This window comes from Aphis gossypii, chromosome X (genome assembly GCF_020184175.1).
Source record: "Aphis gossypii isolate Hap1 chromosome X, ASM2018417v2, whole genome shotgun sequence".
Taxonomy (NCBI): Eukaryota; Metazoa; Arthropoda; class Insecta; order Hemiptera; family Aphididae; genus Aphis; species Aphis gossypii.
This window is the reverse complement of record NC_065533.1, coordinates 14,224,844-14,246,530: the sequence shown is the minus strand read 5'-3', so window position 1 is coordinate 14,246,530 and position 21,687 is coordinate 14,224,844. Positions and strand designations below refer to the sequence as shown.

The following is a 21,687-nucleotide window of genomic DNA, read 5'->3' as shown; positions in this document are numbered from 1 at the left end:
ATATAATTCAATGTACCTACTTATTATAATAAATAATATTATTTTCCACTGTTTGATATGAGGTATCTACACGAGCATCTTCTGTACATTTGGTACCTAGGTATGTTACAATGAATAGACTTTCAACATATTCATATTTATTTTTTTAACTTGCAAGCTAGGTTCATTTTAAATTATAAATTACATCTTAAACACTGAACTGTGTTGAAACTCTACTGAAGAATTTTAAACTATTATTTATTAACTATTATACCTAGGTGTAATAATTAATAACACGATACAACGTGACTATTTTTTTTTTATTATTAATGTTAATTAATAATCATTAGTATTAAATAGGTATATAGTATGGTAAATTAAACTTGTATTTTTAGATGGGGCTTTTTGTTTTATATAACTAGTAAGTAGTACGTAATTACCTACCTATAGTAGGTACATACCTATTTATCTATTTAGACATTTATAAAACATAGGTTAGGTACTTATCTTCATGATGTTTATTTTAATAATATTTGATTGAAATATTTCAACATAAACATTTTATAAGAAACAATAATTGATACTTGAAAGTGAATACCTTAATAATATCGATATACTCATGGAACTATGGAACTATAGAATATTATTTAATTTAATTATAGTAATACTATATTGTAATTTTTATTGTTATAAGTAATATCAGTTAATAGTTATTACTTATTAGTTATTACTATTATCACTATCATCCAAAATGTAATAAGCATTTGTTCAAAAAAAATTTTCAATGACATACCATATTATCCATGTCAGTATAAAATTATAAATAAAATACTATAATATTATAAATATGATTAAAAATGGAATTTTTAATAATCGGAACACTCAATTTATACATTTTTTGATGCTTTTATATTCAATAATTTTTATTGAATAATTGAGGATAAATATTGTACATATTAGGTAGGTAGCCTAGATAAATAGCAAAAATAAATCTCAAAATGTATATAAAAAGTTTTATGGCATAGAAAAATGGATGAAATTGCTATTTAATCTTATTATATAATATATAAAAATAGGTTTAATTTATTTATAACTTCAAAAAATTACATAAATACAAAATAATATATACCTAATAAAATAATAATAAGTTTTTTATGGTAATTATTCAATTAATATAATTTTTACAATTTCCATCCAATAATTATTAATTGATATTTGATCAATTAAAATTAATTATTTATAATTTTTTTTTTTATTTGCAGTAATAAAATAAAACTTTAACAAGTAATAACATTATTATAAGTTAAATGAAATATAATATATAATGTAATGTTAGAAAATAAAAATTTCAAGTTCACTATGTACTACCCAAAATACTAATGCAGAAAAAACAGTTGGCAATTGGTAATTGGAAGTGCAGGCCCGATCACTGATAATAATAAATATTATAAAATAAATAAGATTTGTCCCATCGGCCTCTGTCGGGACTATTTTCTGTATAGTGTACTTTGTATTGCAGTAACTATCTTTAGAAGGCGTTCCCAACTCGCGACCCCCGGGAGTATTCCTACAAATCCGTGACCATTTTATAAAAATTAGAAATTTGTATAGATACATATAAAAAACAATTTTATTTTAATAAGTTTTTAAAAATTACAAAATAGATAAGTGAACAAAGATAATATTATTATATCTAGGTATTGAACATTTTATCGAAATTAATATATAAAAAAAACCATGAAGTATATATGGCCGTAGTATAAAATATAAATAAAAATTTCGAATGTGGGCCGCAAATTATGTCTGATAAATGCCTGATCTTTATTGCCTATAACCAATGGTATTAGCTAACAGTGTGTTAAATATTAGTAAATTGTTTTGTTTTTGGATTAATTAATTTATTTAATGAGTATTAATTTTTTTTTAAAACTTTTTATTTTGGATATAAATATTAGTCAACAGTATTAATATTATTTATTTGTAATAAAAAGGTTTTGTTATTTTATTCCGTTAATACCATAATAATACGATTTAATTTAAAAAAAAAAGCTTGATGATAATATTTTATAAATATTATATATTTAAATATATAAAAATAAAAATATAAAAATATTTTACGAAAACATTTTTTTTATTATTTATTATAACAATTAATCGACCATTTGGGGTCATTTTTTATAAGAAATATTTTTAATAGTCTAATAAGGTTTTTATAAAAGAGAAATTAAAAAATTTGCACGGAAAATGGAAAAATTCATAAAAAATTGAAAAGCGCTTTTCTAAATTGGACTTTATAATGAAAATCGCCATTATTTGCGCGTATTTAATATTAAGTATTAAGAGGCCGTCACACTAAAAGTGAAACGCATACAACGTCCGAGAGAACGCGCTGTTAGGTGTTTTCGTGATCCGCAAGCACGCGACGTTTTAACCACGCCCACTACTGGTAGTCGGCGGCCAGCCGAGGATTATGCCTATTCGGAGCGGTGTTTATTATTATTTGAACCTTCGTCTAAGACGGATCGCGCGTAAATATACACGTAAATGGGTAAATGCAGCTGTAATATTTTTAATACCCGCGGGTACCGATGTGATTTGTATTTATAATACATTATTAGATATTTACTTCATGAAATATTTATAATAAAGTAAATAATAACTAATTTATAGCAATAACCTAAATTAATATTACCTAAATATCTAAATATTAGTTTTGTAATATTTAAATGTATTGCGTATATTTTACATTATACATTATTCGTGAACATGCTACAACTTACAAATTTTTTTGGTAATTCAAAGAAAAATAGAATATTGAGCATAATAACCTGTACCTACTTAAACACACTTAAAAATACATAATTTAATCATTTTATAATCTAATATTTAATTACCATACAAAATAGTAAAAAACAAATATTTCTTTAACCTTTTTTCAAATGTATTATATTTATAAACATATAACATAAAGGTAATAATTGCATTTTTCATGTACATTTAATATGAAATTAAAATTTTTTATCATTAAATAATTAAATAAAATATACAAATTTAAAACAATACTTTTAATACTAAATAAATAATAAATTAAATTAAATACATTATTTCTGTATGGCTTTAAAGTGTTTAAACAGAATCTTGACTCAAGCTCGGGTACACTTTTTTGCTATTTTTAATTGAATAGCGAACATGTTTTGTGTCTAGCGAGTCTTGATCAAAATTTTGATTTTTTTTGTGTGTCTTTAACATTAAATAATGGGTAATACTAGAAAAAATTCCTGCCAACAGTTTTGCACTCCACCCAAAGGTTTTGTATAAAATAGTAATATTAATCCCCGTATCCACTAGTGTTAATATTAATTTTACAATAAAAAATATCCCCATCAGTCCCGAAACAAAAGTACCAATAGTTGTAAACCATCCCCAAAGTTGATGTAATTTATTTTCGACCATGTTGCTTATTGTCTGTTCGTCAATAAGATATTTATATTGCAGACCTTGGTTAGTCGTATCATATCCCATAGATTGTCTTATTAAATTATTTGTAGCAGCACTCACTTCTTGTGGAAACAATATATGTTGCTGAAAAGCTTTCATTGTGTCTTGTGTGTATATACCAGCATTCATAAGCGATTCTGGACTTTTGTACGACCACGTCCAGGTTGTAGCCGGTTTGAGCTTTTGTGGTTTTTTTATTTCTTGTATATTGGGTACAATACCAAACCAGTCTCCGTCCAAATTGAAGCCAGTGGGTGTAGTAGTATATTACAATCAATTTGAGTTCCAAATTGTTGCAATATGTGCGTTTTGGGGGCCATGAAAAACGTTTTGTTGTTATATAAAACTGGTAGTTCATTAAAACATACATTTTTTCTCGATATTTCAACATTTACCTTTTTACATTTTATTAAATATATTATTTCGCCTGTTTTCACTGCAGTAAAACCTGGTCCTTCGCCCATAAGATACGAAAAGTCGGAAATGCTCGAAGAGGCTAGTGTAAGCTTTTGTTGTAATATTTTTCGTTCGAGATCACACTGTTTTTTAATTATGTCATTATACAATGATGTTATCGTAGATTTAAAGAAGTTTTCAACATAAACAAATTTTGTATTAACGTAGGCTAACAAATCAGTGTTTTGCGGAGAAATTGTTGTTGTCGTAAATCGATTGAAAAATGCGGTATCTACAAGTATGACTAACTGTATGTGTTCAGTTTGAATCACTGGCATCCCGCATGCAAAACTTTTTTTAATTTGTTTTAGGGAAAATACTATTTTATCCGTTTCCACAATATAGGTATATATATTATTTGAAAAATCATTAATGGCATTTGAAATTATTAACGATGCAGGACCATCATATAAAACATTGAAATCTTGTACTTCACAAGTGAAATGGTTGTTTGTCCATATAGTCTCTCCTTTAAAAGAATCAAAACCATAATTTTCAGATAATTTCATTTTGGTTCCTGTTGGAAGTATGAGGATATTATCTTTACTATTTGCTATAGCCGTACCTTCTGAAAGCAATATTTTAAATTTAGCTTGTACGACCACATCTTCCCACTCTCCTCTGCTTGATTTAAAAGTTGTGCCTTTACAATTACCATACTTGTCTAATGTTCCGGCAATGATATTTGTTACAAATATCGTTTCGTTTATTTTTAAATCTGTCACTACTCCTCCCGTTTGAAAAGTGAAAGATTGTTTCTGGTGAGTCTCTGAACATCTAGCACTACCTAACTCTATTATGTCGGAAAAATACCCTCCCTCTACAACTTGTGCGTCTTCAAACGCCGAACACCTTGTTATTAAATAATCAACAGTGATCAGGCATGATTTGAAATTAACTGGATATGTTTCAACCCTTTGCAATAGTTGTATTCTTGTTACCCGTTCTGTTTTCGAAGGTATTGGAAGATCACAGTTGTCTACTTCTAGACTGTCAAAGGAAGTTATATTTAGGTTAGGACCTCCGCAATCGTAAGCAATGAATCCAAAAGTGAAATGTATGGTTGTAATAATAACAAATAGAACTTTTTTGATATTCATGTTGAGTGTTGACTGGTTGTAATACCTATTATGAAATAAAATATAAATATTATATATAGGTACAATTTAAATTAAACACTTAATTTAAATATTGTGCTTTAAAAAATAAGAGAACGGATTTAAATGCTCTAAAAAACAAGAAAAATTTGTATAAAAATACGATTTAACGCACTCATAACAGCAATTAAAACTATTTTTATCATTGAAAAAATTTGTTTTACTGCATAAATTCTTATTCTATTAGGTTTTAATTTGATCTAACCTAACCTTAATCTGATCGGTAAAAAAAAATATAGTAAATAATAAATAATAAAAATACAAGTAGGTAGGTACGACGCATATACGATTTTTATGTTTATTCAAAAATAATTCATTGTAAAAACTTGAAACTTGTATCAGATGTTTACATTAGTATTTTCATTTGAGAATTAATACCTAAAATTTGAAAATTTAAAATAAGGTTTCTCATAAAATGGGGCATACCCGTTTTTGACCAAAATCAAAAATGTATATAATATATGTAAAAAAATAAAATAATTGCTGCTAAATAATTTTTTATAAGTTGCAAAATGTTGTAAAATAAATATAGAACATTTTTAATATATAAGAATAGTAAAATATTAACATTATTTTTATGTTAATATGCCACAATATATATATACAATATTATATAAAAAATTTAAAAAATAGTATACAATTTAATTTTAGGGTTTTTAATTTATCTTACAATTGCACCTGGATAGAATTATTATTCGTAAAAATACAATTCTTTACGAAATTATTTACAAAACGATATTAATTATACACACACAATAAAAATTATCACTATTTGTTTCATATAATATTTAAGTTTTAAAGGTTCTGCAACTTAAATTCAAATATCTTGGTACTATTCATTACAAATATTTACAATAATAGTATCTTGTATCTTTTGACAAAATTACATATTATTATTATTTTATTATTTTAAATAATATTATACATATTGTGACATATTAATATAAAAATAATTGATATAGATAGTCTTAAATTTTAAATAATTTTCTATATTTTATTTTACAATATTTTATGCAACTTATACTTTTAATAATTTTGCAAAAGTATTAAAAGTATCTATATAGGTAATTGCCATAATTTTACAAAAATGTTTGTTTTGGTCGAAAAGAGAATCATTATTTTTTAAATTTGGTCGAAATTTCGTAATATCATTCCGTTTGTAAGACTCGTCCAAATATAATAATCGAAAGTTAATAGGTACCTAATTATCTCCGTTCAGAATCATTTTTCATCGTATACAAGATTTATCAATGAACTAAAATTTAAAATTAAAAAAAGTATATTTTTAAGTAGTTATAAATGGGTACTTACAAATGATGTAGCGTTTGTTCTGAGAGTTGATGATATGTATAATGTATATGTATAAATACAAAACTATATATAATTTAAAAGAACACTGACTTTAAAAAAAACTGTATTTAGAAAATAAAAATTTGTCTGGAGTCTCGCAATGATGGTGACTGGAAACACTTACACACTGTAACTGAAACTGATCTCGAGACTGTGACTGAACACTGTATCGCTTTTTTAAATATCTATAATATAGGCTAATTTTTTTCTAATTTTTAGATTAGACTTGTTTAATGTTAATGTATCATGATAATTGAGGTATGATAATGCAATTACAATTAATGTTAATTATAATAAATGTTCCAATTTATGATATTACAAATTAACGATCTCGTATAATCATGTTTTATGATAATTCAGATAATTGTTTGAATGACTGAAATTATAAATTAATTATAATTGTAATAAATAATAACCTTAAATTACACAGATTGAACTTCAACTATTATAGTATTAATAGTATTATACTTATTATATCTGATGATGCATAATGTATATGTTATTAATTAATTAATACCTACGTATAGGCATATAATGTGAATAATTAAGCAATGCATATTTCGTAATAAATAATTTATTAAAATATTTGGATACGGTATATATATATATATGTATAGAAATATGTATACTATAAACATGGGTTCTAATATTAAATCATTTATAATTTAGTTTCAAATTTATTTTAGTTTTGTTTTTTGTTTTTATGTTTTCCAAAATGTGTTCTGGATCTTTTATGTCATCTATTTGTAATCGTTTTCCATACTGAGGATTCACTATTTCTGGTAGTAAACATTCCATGTAAAATCTTAAAAGAAAGTAACAAACTTACTAAGTTGTATAAGAGTAAACTTATCTTTGATATTAAAATTAAAAATTTTTAAAAACTTACAGTTTTAATTTATCAACCATTTTTGTATTCCAAAAGCAAACATCATAATTTATTATTTGTACTTCTGTCCAATTTTTTGAATAAACGAAGAAATAACAAAATCTTCGTTTGGAAATATGCATTTGTCCCTGAACTTGATAATAATAATTATGATCAACTTTTAGCTGCATTTTTCCATTGTCATCGAGTCGACAGAATAATAACTAAAAATGTTTGTTGTAAAATAGAATAAAAACATTTTTACATTTTTACCTACACTAAACTTAATATTTTAACAGTTATAGGTACTGATTAGATCAGTGGTTTTCAAACTTTTATTATACATGCCACAAGGTACACCGTAAACTTAAAATAATGTTCACGGCACACTGACCTTTTTTAGATGAACAAAATTGTTTTGAATTAATTATTAATTTATTTTCTTATATCACAATTCAATGCAATCTGTAATTTATGGAATAACCGCGGCACCCAGTTTGAAAACCACTGGATTAGATAGTTAGTATATATTATACTCTTACTTTTTTACTGTTTATCGCTTCCGAAAATGTCAACGTATCTCTGACTGCGAACGGGCATTTAATTTCAACTAAAAAATCGTCATTGATAATACCGTCTGTATTCATATACAAAAAAAATTATTATTATTATTATTATTATTATTTTATTTGAAATTATTAATGCATATCATAAGTAACTGTAATACATTTTACCTGGAGTTGTTGCTAGGTAAGGAAATTGTTCATCGATGATAAGCCCACACGGATGGATTTTGCATTTTAAAATATTTTCCAATGCGACGATAGCTTCTGGTTCGGTGGCTTTACCATAATCAGTTGCCTTCGAAAAAAATGTCCTATATAATATATCGTAAACAGAAATTTTACAAGACGTAGTTGGTCGTAGTTTACAAACACGGCCAAAATTTGATGTTGTAAGTCTATTCCTTCGTTCAGCATGCCAAATTTGAGAATTAGCTTGTTCTCTAGTTTTCTTTTCAATATCCAAGCGCCCGTTTCTATCTAATCGTAGTGAATTGATAAAATCATCTTTTATTTTTTGTAACTCTTCTTTTGAAATATTATCTTCTTCGGGTAATGGTTCGGCTAAACCATAATGTTGATCCGGGCCAACATTACTCTTTTTCTGTATACTTGTAGGAAAAAGACGTTTTTTAGATTGGTTTCTTTTTTTTTTATTGGATGTAAGGAATTTCTTTCCTATTATACCTAGAAGTATATGTATATATAAAAAAAAAAATCAAAAATACTAAAAAAAAAATAATACTTCAAAGTAGGTATACCTGGGCTTATATCATTTTGTATATTTTTATGCATTAAACGAAGAAATTGTCCACTTGAATTATATGATATAACCGCAGCTTCAACTCGTGAATTGTATGAATTTCTTTGTGAGTAATTTATTCGTTTACCCGCTAAATGTTTATTAATTACACTATTGAATTGTTCACACACGTTGTTGTCAACATTCATAAGTAAACTATCAACATTGACGACTAAACGAGATATTATTTGAGATATATCAGTTAAGAATCCCGATCTTTCAGCTTCTAAAATCATATTTTTTTCATTTGGTATTGTGCCCTTGCAAAAATATGGCTCACATCGATCATGGCTACCCAAAATGTGACGAAAACTATTACTTATATCTTTCCGTAATCCTATAGTATAGTTATAAAAAAATATATATTATTCAAGTTATATTCTATACTCTGTAGTACAAGTAAGTCTGTAAGTCTTGTTGTTTAAAAAATTAAAATTCATAAAAAAAATTTTTTTCAACTTACCAACTTCTTTTTCGTAATCTGATTGACCTTGTAAACTATTACGATATTCAATTGCCTTAGTTATTGAAAATCTAAAACGTAATGCATTGGCTTTTACATGTTTTCTTAACAAAATTGGATACTTCGTGTTTGCTGTCATAGCTGCTAATTTTGTACCATAATTTCGCAATAAATGATTACGACATTCTATTTTTTTTACGAGTAGTCTAGGTCCATAAGGCATGATTTCAGATAGCCTTTTTGAAACGCTAGAATCTCCATCTCCTGGTAAAGATAATTATTTTTATTTTATTATCATTTATACATTTTTATCAACTATGGTTGCTGCAACTATATATATATGTATATATACGAATATTATTTAATTTATCTTGCATTTTTATAATAATTGACACTTTAATTAAAATATTACTGTTGGTATAATTACTATATGTAATTGATATTGTAGTTGTCATTAATTTTATTATTCCTATTTCTTTTATAAATCGTATCATTAAAATCATTATAAGCCATATATATTTTATTTTATTTAATACAGAAATTATACCTAATAAATATATTATAATATTATCGTGTGTATAATGGGCCCCATATCGTGTGTTATGGTTTATGAGCAAGCTCGTGTGGGGCCCATAAACAAATTATATATTCTTTATTTTTGTCGATTTTGTCGTTGTCATTATAATAATTACTACTGATAAAGCCAGTCGTTGGGAATCGTGCCGAATGGGTCATTATTGATATTGATATATTAATATTGTTACTGATATATTATATACACTAACCTATTAGTTTGTTATATTTGAGTCCATGCATTTCCAAACTTTGTTTAAATCCATCGGCAATGGCATCGGCTTCCATGCTTGTTGCACCCTTTTTCCAATTTAAAAAACAAGTATGGTCAGGTGGAGATAGTTTTTTATTTTTGGCCCTTTGGCAAATTATACAATAACGGTTTCTAATTCCCACAAACAAAATTTTTTTCGATCTATAACCTATTATTGTTGCCTAGAAAGTAGAATTATAAATAAGGTCATTCAAAACAGTTTTATAAAACTAATATACTAATATAGCATATATATATTTTACCACTCCAGATAATGCATCATATTTAGTCTTGTAACTGCGCTTTGACCACTGTCCATCCGCAACTACAGTGCACATAGGGGTTCCATCAACATCTAATGTACCAGCTTTTATTGCTAAACGACGTTCTTCTTCACCAGCAATTTTCATTTGTTCCTCTGCAACTTCGTGAATTCTTTTGCAAATAAACTCTTGAATTTTCAGAAAAGTAGTTGAAGACATACAAGGTATATCGATTATCGCACACAATTCGGACAACTGTGTAAATCCAATTCCAGCTGCTATTGATCCATTAACGGCGGAATAATTTACTGGCAAATAAGCTTCAGGTTTCAACTTTTCTGAGTCGATAAACATAACAATATTACAAACATCACATTTAAACTTAAATGATGATCTAAACCCGTGTTTTTTCTCAGAAATAAACGTCATATTTAAAAATGTACAACCAAATGACCCTCTATGAACACTGTTTTTAATTTGACTAAAAACGTAATGCATATCCACTATTCGTCTTCCCGAACTTTCATCAACATCACATTGCCTGTTAAAGAATTAAATTTATTACGACTCATCTTCAATCAAAATATAAATTTTAAATGCATACTTAATTTCTTGATTACTAAGTATAGATTCGTCCACTGTTAAGTTATGTAAATTTTCTTCAGTATTCCAATAATTATTTGCATTACCCTCCGGATCATTTATTTTTCTAATTTTTTTTTAAAACTTTTTATTTTTGATATAAATATTAGTCAACAGTATTAATATTATTTATTTGTAATAAAAAGGTTTTTTATTTTATTCCGTTATAATACCATAATAATACAGATTTATTAAAAAAAAAATGCTTGATGATAATATTTTATAAATATATATAATATATAATATATAAAAATAAAAATATAAAAATATTTTACAGAAACATTTTTTTTATTATTTATTATAACAATTAATCGACCATTTGGGGTCATTTTTTTAAGAAATATTTTTAATAGTCTAAATAAGGTTTTTACTAAAAGAGAAATTAAAAAATTTGCACGGAAAATGGAAAAATTCATAAAAAATTGAAAAGCGCTTTTCTCAATTGGACTTTATATGAAATCGCCATTATTTGCGCGTATAATATTAAGTATTAAGAGGCCGTCACACTAAAAGTGAAACGCATACAACGTCCGAGAGAACGCGCTGTTAGGTGTTTTCGTGATCCGCAAGCACGCGACGTTTTAACCACGCCCACTACTGGTAGTCGGCGGCCAGCCGAGGATTATGCCTATTCGGGAGCGGTGTTTATTATTATTTGAACCTTCGTCTAAGACGGATCGCGCGTAATATACACGTAAATGGGTAAATGCAGCTGTAATATTTTTAATACCCGCGGGTACCGATGTGATTTGTATTTATAATACATTATTAGATATTTACTTCATGAAATATTTATAATAAAGTAAATAATAACTAATTTATAGCAATAACCTAAATTAATATTACCTAAATATCTAAATATTAGTTTTGTAATATTAAATGTATTGCGTATATTTTACATTACATTATTCGTGAACATGCTACAACTTACAAATTTTTTTGGTAATTCAAAGAAAAATAGAATATTGAGCATAATAACCTGTACCTACTACTTAAACACACTTAAAAATACATAATTTAATCATTTTATAATCTAATATTTAATTACCATACAAAATAGTAAAAAACAAATATTTCTTTAACCTTTTTTCAAATGTATATATTTATAAACATATAACATAAAGGTAATAATTGCATTTTTCATGTACATTTAATATGAAATTAAAATTTTTTATCATTAAATAATTAAATAAAATATACAAATTTAAAACAATACTTTTAATACTAAATAAATAATAAATTAAATTAAATACATTATTTCTGTATGGCTTTAAAGTGTTTAAACAGAATCTTGACTCAAGCTCGGGTACACTTTTTTGCTATTTTTAATTGAATAGCGAACATGTTTTGTGTCTAGCGAGTCTTGATCAAAATTTTGATTTTTTTTGTGTCTTTAACATTAAATAATGGGTAATACTAGAAAAAATTCCTGCCAACAGTTTTGCACTCCACCCAAAGGTTTTGTATAAAATAGTAATATTAATCCCCGTATCCACTAGTGTTAATATTAATTTTACAATAAAAAATATCCCCATCAGTCCCGAAACAAAAGTACCAATAGTTGTAAACCATCCCCAAAGTTGATGTAATTTATTTTCGACCATGTTGCTTATTGTCTGTTCGTCAATAAGATATTTATATTGCAGACCTTGGTTAGTCGTATCATATCCCATAGATTGTCTTATTAAATTATTTGTAGCAGCACTCACTTCTTGTGGAAACAATATATGTTGCTGAAAAGCTTTCATTGTGTCTTGTGTGTATATACCAGCATTCATAAGCGATTCTGGACTTTTGTACGACCACGTCCAGGTTGTAGCCGGTTTGAGCTTTTGTGGTTTTTTTTTTTCTTGTATATTGGGTACAATACCAAACCAGTCTCCGTCCAAATTGAAGCCAGGTGGAAGTAGTATATTACAATCAATTTGAGTTCCAAATTGTTGCAATATGTGCGTTTTGGGGGCCATGAAAAACGTTTTGTTGTTATATAAAACTGGTAGTTCATTAAAACATACATTTTTTCTCGATATTTCAACATTTACCTTTTTACATTTTATTAAATATATTATTTCGCCTGTTTTCACTGCAGTAAAACCTGGTCCTTCGCCCATAAGATACGAAAAGTCGGAAATGCTCGAAGAGGCTAGTGTAAGCTTTTGTTGTAATATTTTTCGTTCGAGATCACACTGTTTTTTAATTATGTCATTATACAATGATGTTATCGTAGATTTAAAGAAGTTTTCAACATAAACAAATTTTGTATTAACGTAGGCTAACAAATCAGTGTTTTGCGGAGAAATTGTTGTTGTCGTAAATCGATTGAAAAATGCGGTATCTACAAGTATGACTAACTGTATGTGTTCAGTTTGAATCACTGGCATCCCGCATGCAAAACTTTTTTTAATTTGTTTTAGGGAAAACTATTTTATCCGTTTCCACAATATAGGTATATATATTATTTGAAAAATCATTAATGGCATTTGAAATTATTAACGATGCAGGACCATCATATAAAACATTGAAATCTTGTACTTCACAAGTGAAATGGTTGTTTGTCCATATAGTCTCTCCTTTAAAAGAATCAAAACCATAATTTTCAGATAATTTCATTTTGGTTCCTGTTGGAAGTATGAGGATATTATCTTTACTATTTGCTATAGCCGTACCTTCTGAAAGCAATATTTTAAATTTAGCTTGTACGACCACATCTTCCCACTCTCCTCTGCTTGATTTAAAAGTTGTGCCTTTACAATTACCATACTTGTCTAATGTTCCGGCAATGATATTTGTTACAAATATCGTTTCGTTTATTTTTAAATCTGTCACTACTCCTCCCGTTTGAAAAGTGAAAGATTGTTTCTGGTGAGTCTCTGAACATCTAGCACTACCTAACTCTATTATGTCGGAAAAATACCCTCCCTCTACAACTTGTGCGTCTTCAAACGCCGAACACCTTGTTATTAAATAATCAACAGTGATCAGGCATGATTTGAAATTAACTGGATATGTTTCAACCCTTTGCAATAGTTGTATTCTTGTTACCCGTTCTGTTTTCGAAGGTATTGGAAGATCACAGTTGTCTACTTCTAGACTGTCAAAGGAAGTTATATTTAGGTTAGGACCTCCGCAATCGTAAGCAATGAATCCAAAAGTGAAATGTATGGTTGTAATAATAACAAATAGAACTTTTTTGATATTCATGTTGAGTGTTGACTGGTTGTAATACCTATTATGAAATAAAATATAAATATTATATATAGGTACAATTTAAATTAAACACTTAATTTAAATATTGTGCTTTAAAAAATAAGAGAACGGATTTAAATGCTCTAAAAAACAAGAAAAATTTGTATAAAAATACGATTTAACGCACTCATAACAGCAATTAAAACTATTTTTATCATTGAAAAAATTTGTTTTACTGCATAAATTCTTATTCTATTAGGTTTTAATTTGATCTAACCTAACCTTAATCTGATCGGTAAAAAAAAAATAGTAAATAATAAATAATAAAAATACAAGTAGGTAGGTACGACGCATATACGATTTTTATGTTTATTCAAAAATAATTCATTGTAAAAACTTGAAACTTGTATCAGATGTTTACATTAGTATTTTCATTTGAGAATTAATACCTAAAATTTGAAAATTTAAAATAAGGTTTCTCATAAAATGGGGCATACCCGTTTTTGACCAAAATCAAAAATGTATATAATATATGTAAAAAAATAAAATAATTGCTGCTAAATAATTTTTTATAAGTTGCATAAAATGTTGTAAAATAAATATAGAACATTTTTAATATATAAGAATAGTAAAATATTAACATTATTTTTATGTTAATATGCCACAATATATATATACAATATTATATAAAAAATTTAAAAAATAGTATACAATTTAATTTTAGGGTTTTTAATTATCTTTTACAATTGCACCTGGATAGATTATTATTCGTAAAAATACAATTCTTTACGAAATTATTTACAAAACGATATTAATTATACACACACAATAAAAATTATCACTATTTGTTTCATATAATATTTAAGTTTTAAAGGTTCTGCAACTTAAATTCAAATATCTTGGTACTATTCATTACAAATATTTACAATAATAGTATCTTGTATCTTTTGACAAAATTACATATTATTATTTTATTATTTTAAATAATATTATACATATTGTGACATATTAATATAAAAATAATGTTGATATAGATAGTCTTAAATTTTAAATAATTTTCTATATTTTATTTTACAATATTTTATGCAACTTATACTTTTAATAATTTTGCAAAAGTATTAAAAGTATCTATATAGGTAATTGCCATAATTTTACAAAAATGTTTGTTTTGGTCGAAAAGAGAATCATTATTTTTTAAATTTGGTCGAAATTTCGTAATATCATTCCGTTTGTAAGACTCGTCCAAATATAATAATCGAAAGTTAATAGGTACCTAATTATCTCCGTTCAGAATCATTTTTCATCGTATACAAGATTTATCAATGAACTAAAATTTAAAATTAAAAAAAGTATATTTTTAAGTAGTTATAAATGGGTACTTACAAATGATGTAGCGTTTGTTCTGAGAGTTGATGATATGTATAATGTATATGTATAAATACAAAACTATATATAATTTAAAAGAACACTGACTTTAAAAAAAACTGTATTTAGAAAATAAAAATTTGTCTGGAGTCTCGCAATGATGGTGACTGGAAACACTTACACACTGTAACTGAAACTGATCTCGAGACTGTGACTGAACACTGTATCGCTTTTTTAAATATCTATAATATAGGCTAATTTTTTTCTAATTTTTAGATTAGACTTGTTTAATGTTAATGTATCATGATAATTGAGGTATGATAATGCAATTACAATTAATGTTAATTATAATAAATGTTCCAATTTATGATATTACAAATTAACGATCTCGTATAATCATGTTTTATGATAATTCAGATAATTGTTTGAATGACTGAAATTATAAATTAATTATAATTGTAATAAATAATAACCTTAAATTACACAGATTGAACTTCAACTATTATAGTATTAATAGTATTATACTTATTATATCTGATGATGCATAATGTATATGTTATTAATTAATTAATACCTACGTATAGGCATATAATGTGAATAATTAAGCAATGCATATTTCGTAATAAATAATTTATTAAAATATTTGGATACGGTATATATATATTATGTATAGAAATATGTATACTATAAACATGGGTTCTAATATTAAATCATTTATAATTTAGTTTCAAATTTATTTTAGTTTTGTTTTTTGTTTTTATGTTTTCCAAAATGTGTTCTGGATCTTTTATGTCATCTATTTGTAATCGTTTTCCATACTGAGGATTCACTATTTCTGGTAGTAAACATTCCATGTAAAATCTTAAAAGAAAGTAACAAACTTACTAAGTTGTATAAGAGTAAACTTATCTTTGATATTAAAATTAAAAATTTTTAAAAACTTACAGTTTTAATTTATCAACCATTTTTGTATTCCAAAAGCAAACATCATAATTTATTATTTGTACTTCTGTCCAATTTTTTGAATAAACGAAGAAATAACAAAATCTTCGTTTGGAAATATGCATTTGTCCCTGAACTTGATAATAATAATTATGATCAACTTTTAGCTGCATTTTTCCATTGTCATCGAGTCGACAGAATAATAACTAAAAATGTTTGTTGTAAAATAGAATAAAAACATTTTTACATTTTTACCTACACTAAACTTAATATTTTAACAGTTATAGGTACTGATTAGATCAGTGGTTTTCAAACTTTTATTATACATGCCACAAGGTACACCGTAAACTTAAAATAATGTTCACGGCACACTGACCTTTTTTAGATGAACAAAATGTTTTTTGAATTAATTATTAATTTATTTTCTTATATCACAATTCAATGCAATCTGTAATTTATGGAATAACCGCGGCACCCAGTTTGAAAACCACTGGATTAGATAGTTAGTATATATTATACTCTTACTTTTTTACTGTTTATCGCTTCCGAAAATGTCAACGTATCTCTGACTGCGAACGGGCATTTAATTTCAACTAAAAAATCGTCATTGATAATACCGTCTGTATTCATATACAAAAAAAATTATTATTATTATTTTATTTGAAATTATTAATGCATATCATAAGTAACTGTAATACATTTTACCTGGAGTTGTTGCTAGGTAAGGAAATTGTTCATCGATGATAAGCCCACACGGATGGATTTTGCATTTTAAAATATTTTCCAATGCGACGATAGCTTCTGGTTCGGTGGCTTTACCATAATCAGTTGCCTTCGAAAAAAATGTCCTATATAATATATCGTAAACAGAAATTTTACAAGACGTAGTTGGTCGTAGTTTACAAACACGGCCAAAATTTGATGTTGTAAGTCTATTCCTTCGTTCAGCATGCCAAATTTGAGAATTAGCTTGTTCTCTAGTTTTCTTTTCAATATCCAAGCGCCCGTTTCTATCTAATCGTAGTGAATTGATAAAATCATCTTTTATTTTTTGTAACTCTTCTTTTGAAATATTATCTTCTTCGGGTAATGGTTCGGCTAAACCATAATGTTGATCCGGGCCAACATTACTCTTTTTCTGTATACTTGTAGGAAAAAGACGTTTTTTAGATTGGTTTCTTTTTTTTTTATTGGATGTAAGGAATTTCTTTCCTATTATACCTAGAAGTATATGTATATATAAAAAAAAAAATCAAAAATACTAAAAAAAAAATAATACTTCAAAGTAGGTATACCTGGGCTTATATCATTTTGTATATTTTTATGCATTAAACGAAGAAATTGTCCACTTGAATTATATGATATAACCGCAGCTTCAACTCGTGAATTGTATGAATTTCTTTGTGAGTAATTTATTCGTTTACCCGCTAAATGTTTATTAATTACACTATTGAATTGTTCACACACGTTGTTGTCAACATTCATAAGTAAACTATCAACATTGACGACTAAACGAGATATTATTTGAGATATATCAGTTAAGAATCCCGATCTTTCAGCTTCTAAAATCATATTTTTTTCATTTGGTATTGTGCCCTTGCAAAAATATGGCTCACATCGATCATGGCTACCCAAAATGTGACGAAAACTATTACTTATATCTTTCCGTAATCCTATAGTATAGTTATAAAAAAATATATATTATTCAAGTTATATTCTATACTCTGTAGTACAAGTAAGTCTGTAAGTCTTGTTGTTTAAAAAATTAAAATTCATAAAAAAAATTTTTTTCAACTTACCAACTTCTTTTTCGTAATCTGATTGACCTTGTAAACTATTACGATATTCAATTGCCTTAGTTATTGAAAATCTAAAACGTAATGCATTGGCTTTTACATGTTTTCTTAACAAAATTGGATACTTCGTGTTTGCTGTCATAGCTGCTAATTTTGTACCATAATTTCGCAATAAATGATTACGACATTCTATTTTTTTTACGAGTAGTCTAGGTCCATAAGGCATGATTTCAGATAGCCTTTTTGAAACGCTAGAATCTCCATCTCCTGGTAAAGATAATTATTTTTATTTTATTATCATTTATACATTTTTATCAACTATGGTTGCTGCAACTATATATATATGTATATATACGAATATTATTTAATTTATCTTGCATTTTTATAATAATTGACACTTTAATTAAAATATTACTGTTGGTATAATTACTATATGTAATTGATATTGTAGTTGTCATTAATTTTATTATTCCTATTTCTTTTATAAATCGTATCATTAAAATCATTATAAGCCATATATATTTTATTTTATTTAATACAGAAATTATACCTAATAAATATATTATAATATTATCGTGTGTATAATGGGCCCCATATCGTGTGTTATGGTTTATGAGCAAGCTCGTGTGGGCCCCATAAACAAATTATATATTCTTTATTATTTGTCGATTTTGTCGTTGTCATTATAATAATTACTACTGATAAAGCCAGTCGTTGGGAATCGTGCCGAATGGGTCATTATTGATATTGATATATTAATATTGTTACTGATATATTATATACACTAACCTATTAGTTTGTTATATTTGAGTCCATGCATTTCCAAACTTTGTTTAAATCCATCGGCAATGGCATCGGCTTCCATGCTTGTTGCACCCTTTTTCCAATTTAAAAAACAAGTATGGTCAGGTGGAGATAGTTTTTTATTTTTGGCCCTTTGGCAAATTATACAATAACGGTTTCTAATTCCCACAAACAAAATTTTTTTCGATCTATAACCTATTATTGTTGCCTAGAAAGTAGAATTATAAATAAGGTCATTCAAAACAGTTTTATAAAACTAATATACTAATATAGCATATATATATTTTACCACTCCAGATAATGCATCATATTTAGTCTTGTAACTGCGCTTTGACCACTGTCCATCCGCAACTACAGTGCACATAGGGGTTCCATCAACATCTAATGTACCAGCTTTTATTGCTAAACGACGTTCTTCTTCACCAGCAATTTTCATTTGTTCCTCTGCAACTTCGTGAATTCTTTTGCAAATAAACTCTTGAATTTTCAGAAAAGTAGTTGAAGACATACAAGGTATATCGATTATCGCACACAATTCGGACAACTGTGTAAATCCAATTCCAGCTGCTATTGATCCATTAACGGCGGAATAATTTACTGGCAAATAAGCTTCAGGTTTCAACTTTTCTGAGTCGATAAACATAACAATATTACAAACATCACATTTAAACTTAAATGATGATCTAAACCCGTGTTTTTTCTCAGAAATAAACGTCATATTTAAAAATGTACAACCAAATGACCCTCTATGAACACTGTTTTTAATTTGACTAAAAACGTAATGCATATCCACTATTCGTCTTCCCGAACTTTCATCAACATCACATTGCCTGTTAAAGAATTAAATTTATTACGACTCATCTTCAATCAAAATATAAATTTTAAATGCATACTTAATTTCTTGATTACTAAGTATAGATTCGTCCACTGTTAAGTTATGTAAATTTTCTTCAGTATTCCAATAATTATTTGCATTACCCTCCGGATCATTTATTTTTCTAATTTTTTTTTAAAAAAAAATTGATATATATATACAAAAATCGTTGGAGTTCTCATATACATTCAAATTTATATAATCAGAGTTTTAATTTAAATTATTAAACATTTTTAATTTACCTAATTGTTTCCCTTGATGTGCATGGTAGTTGATTGTCAGCACCTAAGAAAAAAGGTGCCTCAACAGATTTTACGAGCTCTGGATTTTGACTTTAAAAAATATATAAAAATATTGTATATATAAAAATATTATACTGCTGCATGCGATTATGTAATACATTTTCCGTATATTATTTAAATATTAAGTTATTATAGTTTACCAAATTTAATAGCTATATAATTTAGCAAAAGTTTACCTAATTGTTTCCCTTGATGTGCATGGTAGTTGATTGTCATCACCCAAGAAAAAAGGTTTCACAACAGATTCTACGACCTCTGGATTGGGACTTAATTAAAAACAATGTATTGTTATAACTGATATTACGTTATTATTTATACATATTTTATATTTTAATCATTTAATATTTTACTTACTTGGTTTTGTTTTGAATTCCTAGAAAATTCATCACTCGATTACTCAATTCTTTTTAGTTGATAACTTTTTCGATGGTTGACGAGTACGTTTTTTAAGTTGATCCATTTTAACGTTAAATAAAAAAAAATTAAACCACAATAAAAATTCAATTAGAATGTAAGTTGTTACTGGTGTGGACAGTTTTACAGAATGACAATAATTTTGATGTCTTCCCATTTTGATATGCACTATTATCGTTGATCATAATATTTAATTATATAATTACCTTATACTAGTTATACTAATGAATAATGCGAGTAATAAAATAATAATAATTTAATTATCACAAATAGGTACTTACTTTTATACTATATCTAATGGAGAAATGATAGTAGATATAATATTTATAATATAATATATTAGATATTAAAACTATCTTGAACAAATTATGGTCATTACTCATTAGTGTTGAGAATTTTATTATTGACGTATTATACATATATACATTTATTTAGATTTAGTAAGAGCAAACAAAAGTTTCTACCAATATATGTCATACTGTCGCCTTTTTACTTGATAATAACCGAATGTTTACATATATTAAATAGGTATAAAAATTTTATACTACAACACCCATAGACTATAGTAGATTAATTCTAGTTTTATATGAAAAATACTTTGACCACATATTTTCTACTGATGATTAGTGTAATCATGTGGATATCAATAAATACTTACATAGTAATCTCAATACGTTTATACACAGTTATATATTATTTAGGGTATTATATACTATGTAGGTACTATGTACTACATGCTGCAGCAATTAGTTTTTGATTCAACTATTTCAATAAAATCATTAAATTGCTGTATGCATTTATGTTTAGTTTACAAAAATCTGTATTTAATATAAAAATATTTATAATAAATTAAAATATTTATATTTTAATTCCACGGCATTCTTTTAAAAAAGCCCTGCAAAAGTTATCAACAATGATTTTTTTCAGGAGTAAACGACATATTTCTTTTGTATACACTTATACTCAGTTAAATTAAAACATTTTCATATTTTAAACCTAACCACTAATTATATTGAAAAATTTCCTACAGTTTGAAAAAAAAAATTGTCGAGATCGTACATTTTTCAGCTGAGTTTTGGCAACTTTATGATACTTTGTGGTTTCAACATGTGTTTAGTTTATTAGAATATGAATTTG

The 21,687-nt window shown here is 26.3% G+C and overlaps 2 protein-coding genes across 14 annotated transcripts; both read right to left on the bottom strand.

Annotated features, from left to right (window-relative positions):
• Positions 1–3,671: 3,671 nt before the first annotated feature.
• On the bottom strand, positions 3,672–6,871 carry LOC126552365 (uncharacterized). The gene is made up of 2 exons (XM_050207055.1): positions 6,402–6,871; positions 3,672–5,058 (listed from the first exon to the last, which is right to left on the bottom strand). Exon 2 carries the CDS (start codon positions 5,031–5,033, stop codon positions 3,672–3,674), a length of 1,362 nt encoding a protein of 453 aa, XP_050063012.1. The 5' UTR covers positions 5,034–5,058; positions 6,402–6,871.
• A 125-nt stretch (positions 6,872–6,996) lies between these two features.
• On the bottom strand, positions 6,997–20,926 carry LOC126551823 (uncharacterized). Of its 13 annotated transcripts, none has more exons than XM_050206071.1 (12): positions 20,491–20,926; positions 20,313–20,402; positions 20,077–20,166; positions 19,854–19,958; positions 19,250–19,790; positions 18,946–19,168; positions 18,160–18,423; positions 17,656–18,033; positions 17,066–17,581; positions 16,886–16,980; positions 16,364–16,566; positions 6,997–7,245 (listed from the first exon to the last, which is right to left on the bottom strand). In XM_050206071.1, the coding sequence occupies exons 1-12, from the start codon at positions 20,520–20,522 to the stop codon at positions 7,095–7,097; spliced, it is 2,688 nt and encodes an 895-aa protein (XP_050062028.1). In that variant the 5' UTR covers positions 20,523–20,926; the 3' UTR covers positions 6,997–7,094. The 13 variants fall into 13 exon arrangements, with proteins under 13 accessions (XP_050062028.1, XP_050062024.1, XP_050062027.1 ...); XM_050206067.1 differs by lacking the exon at positions 16,364–16,566 and adding an exon at positions 7,330–7,532; XM_050206070.1 differs by lacking the exons at positions 16,364–16,566; positions 16,886–16,980; positions 17,066–17,581 and adding exons at positions 7,330–7,532; positions 7,851–7,945; positions 8,043–8,558.
• Between the last annotated feature and the right edge of the window lie 761 nt (positions 20,927–21,687).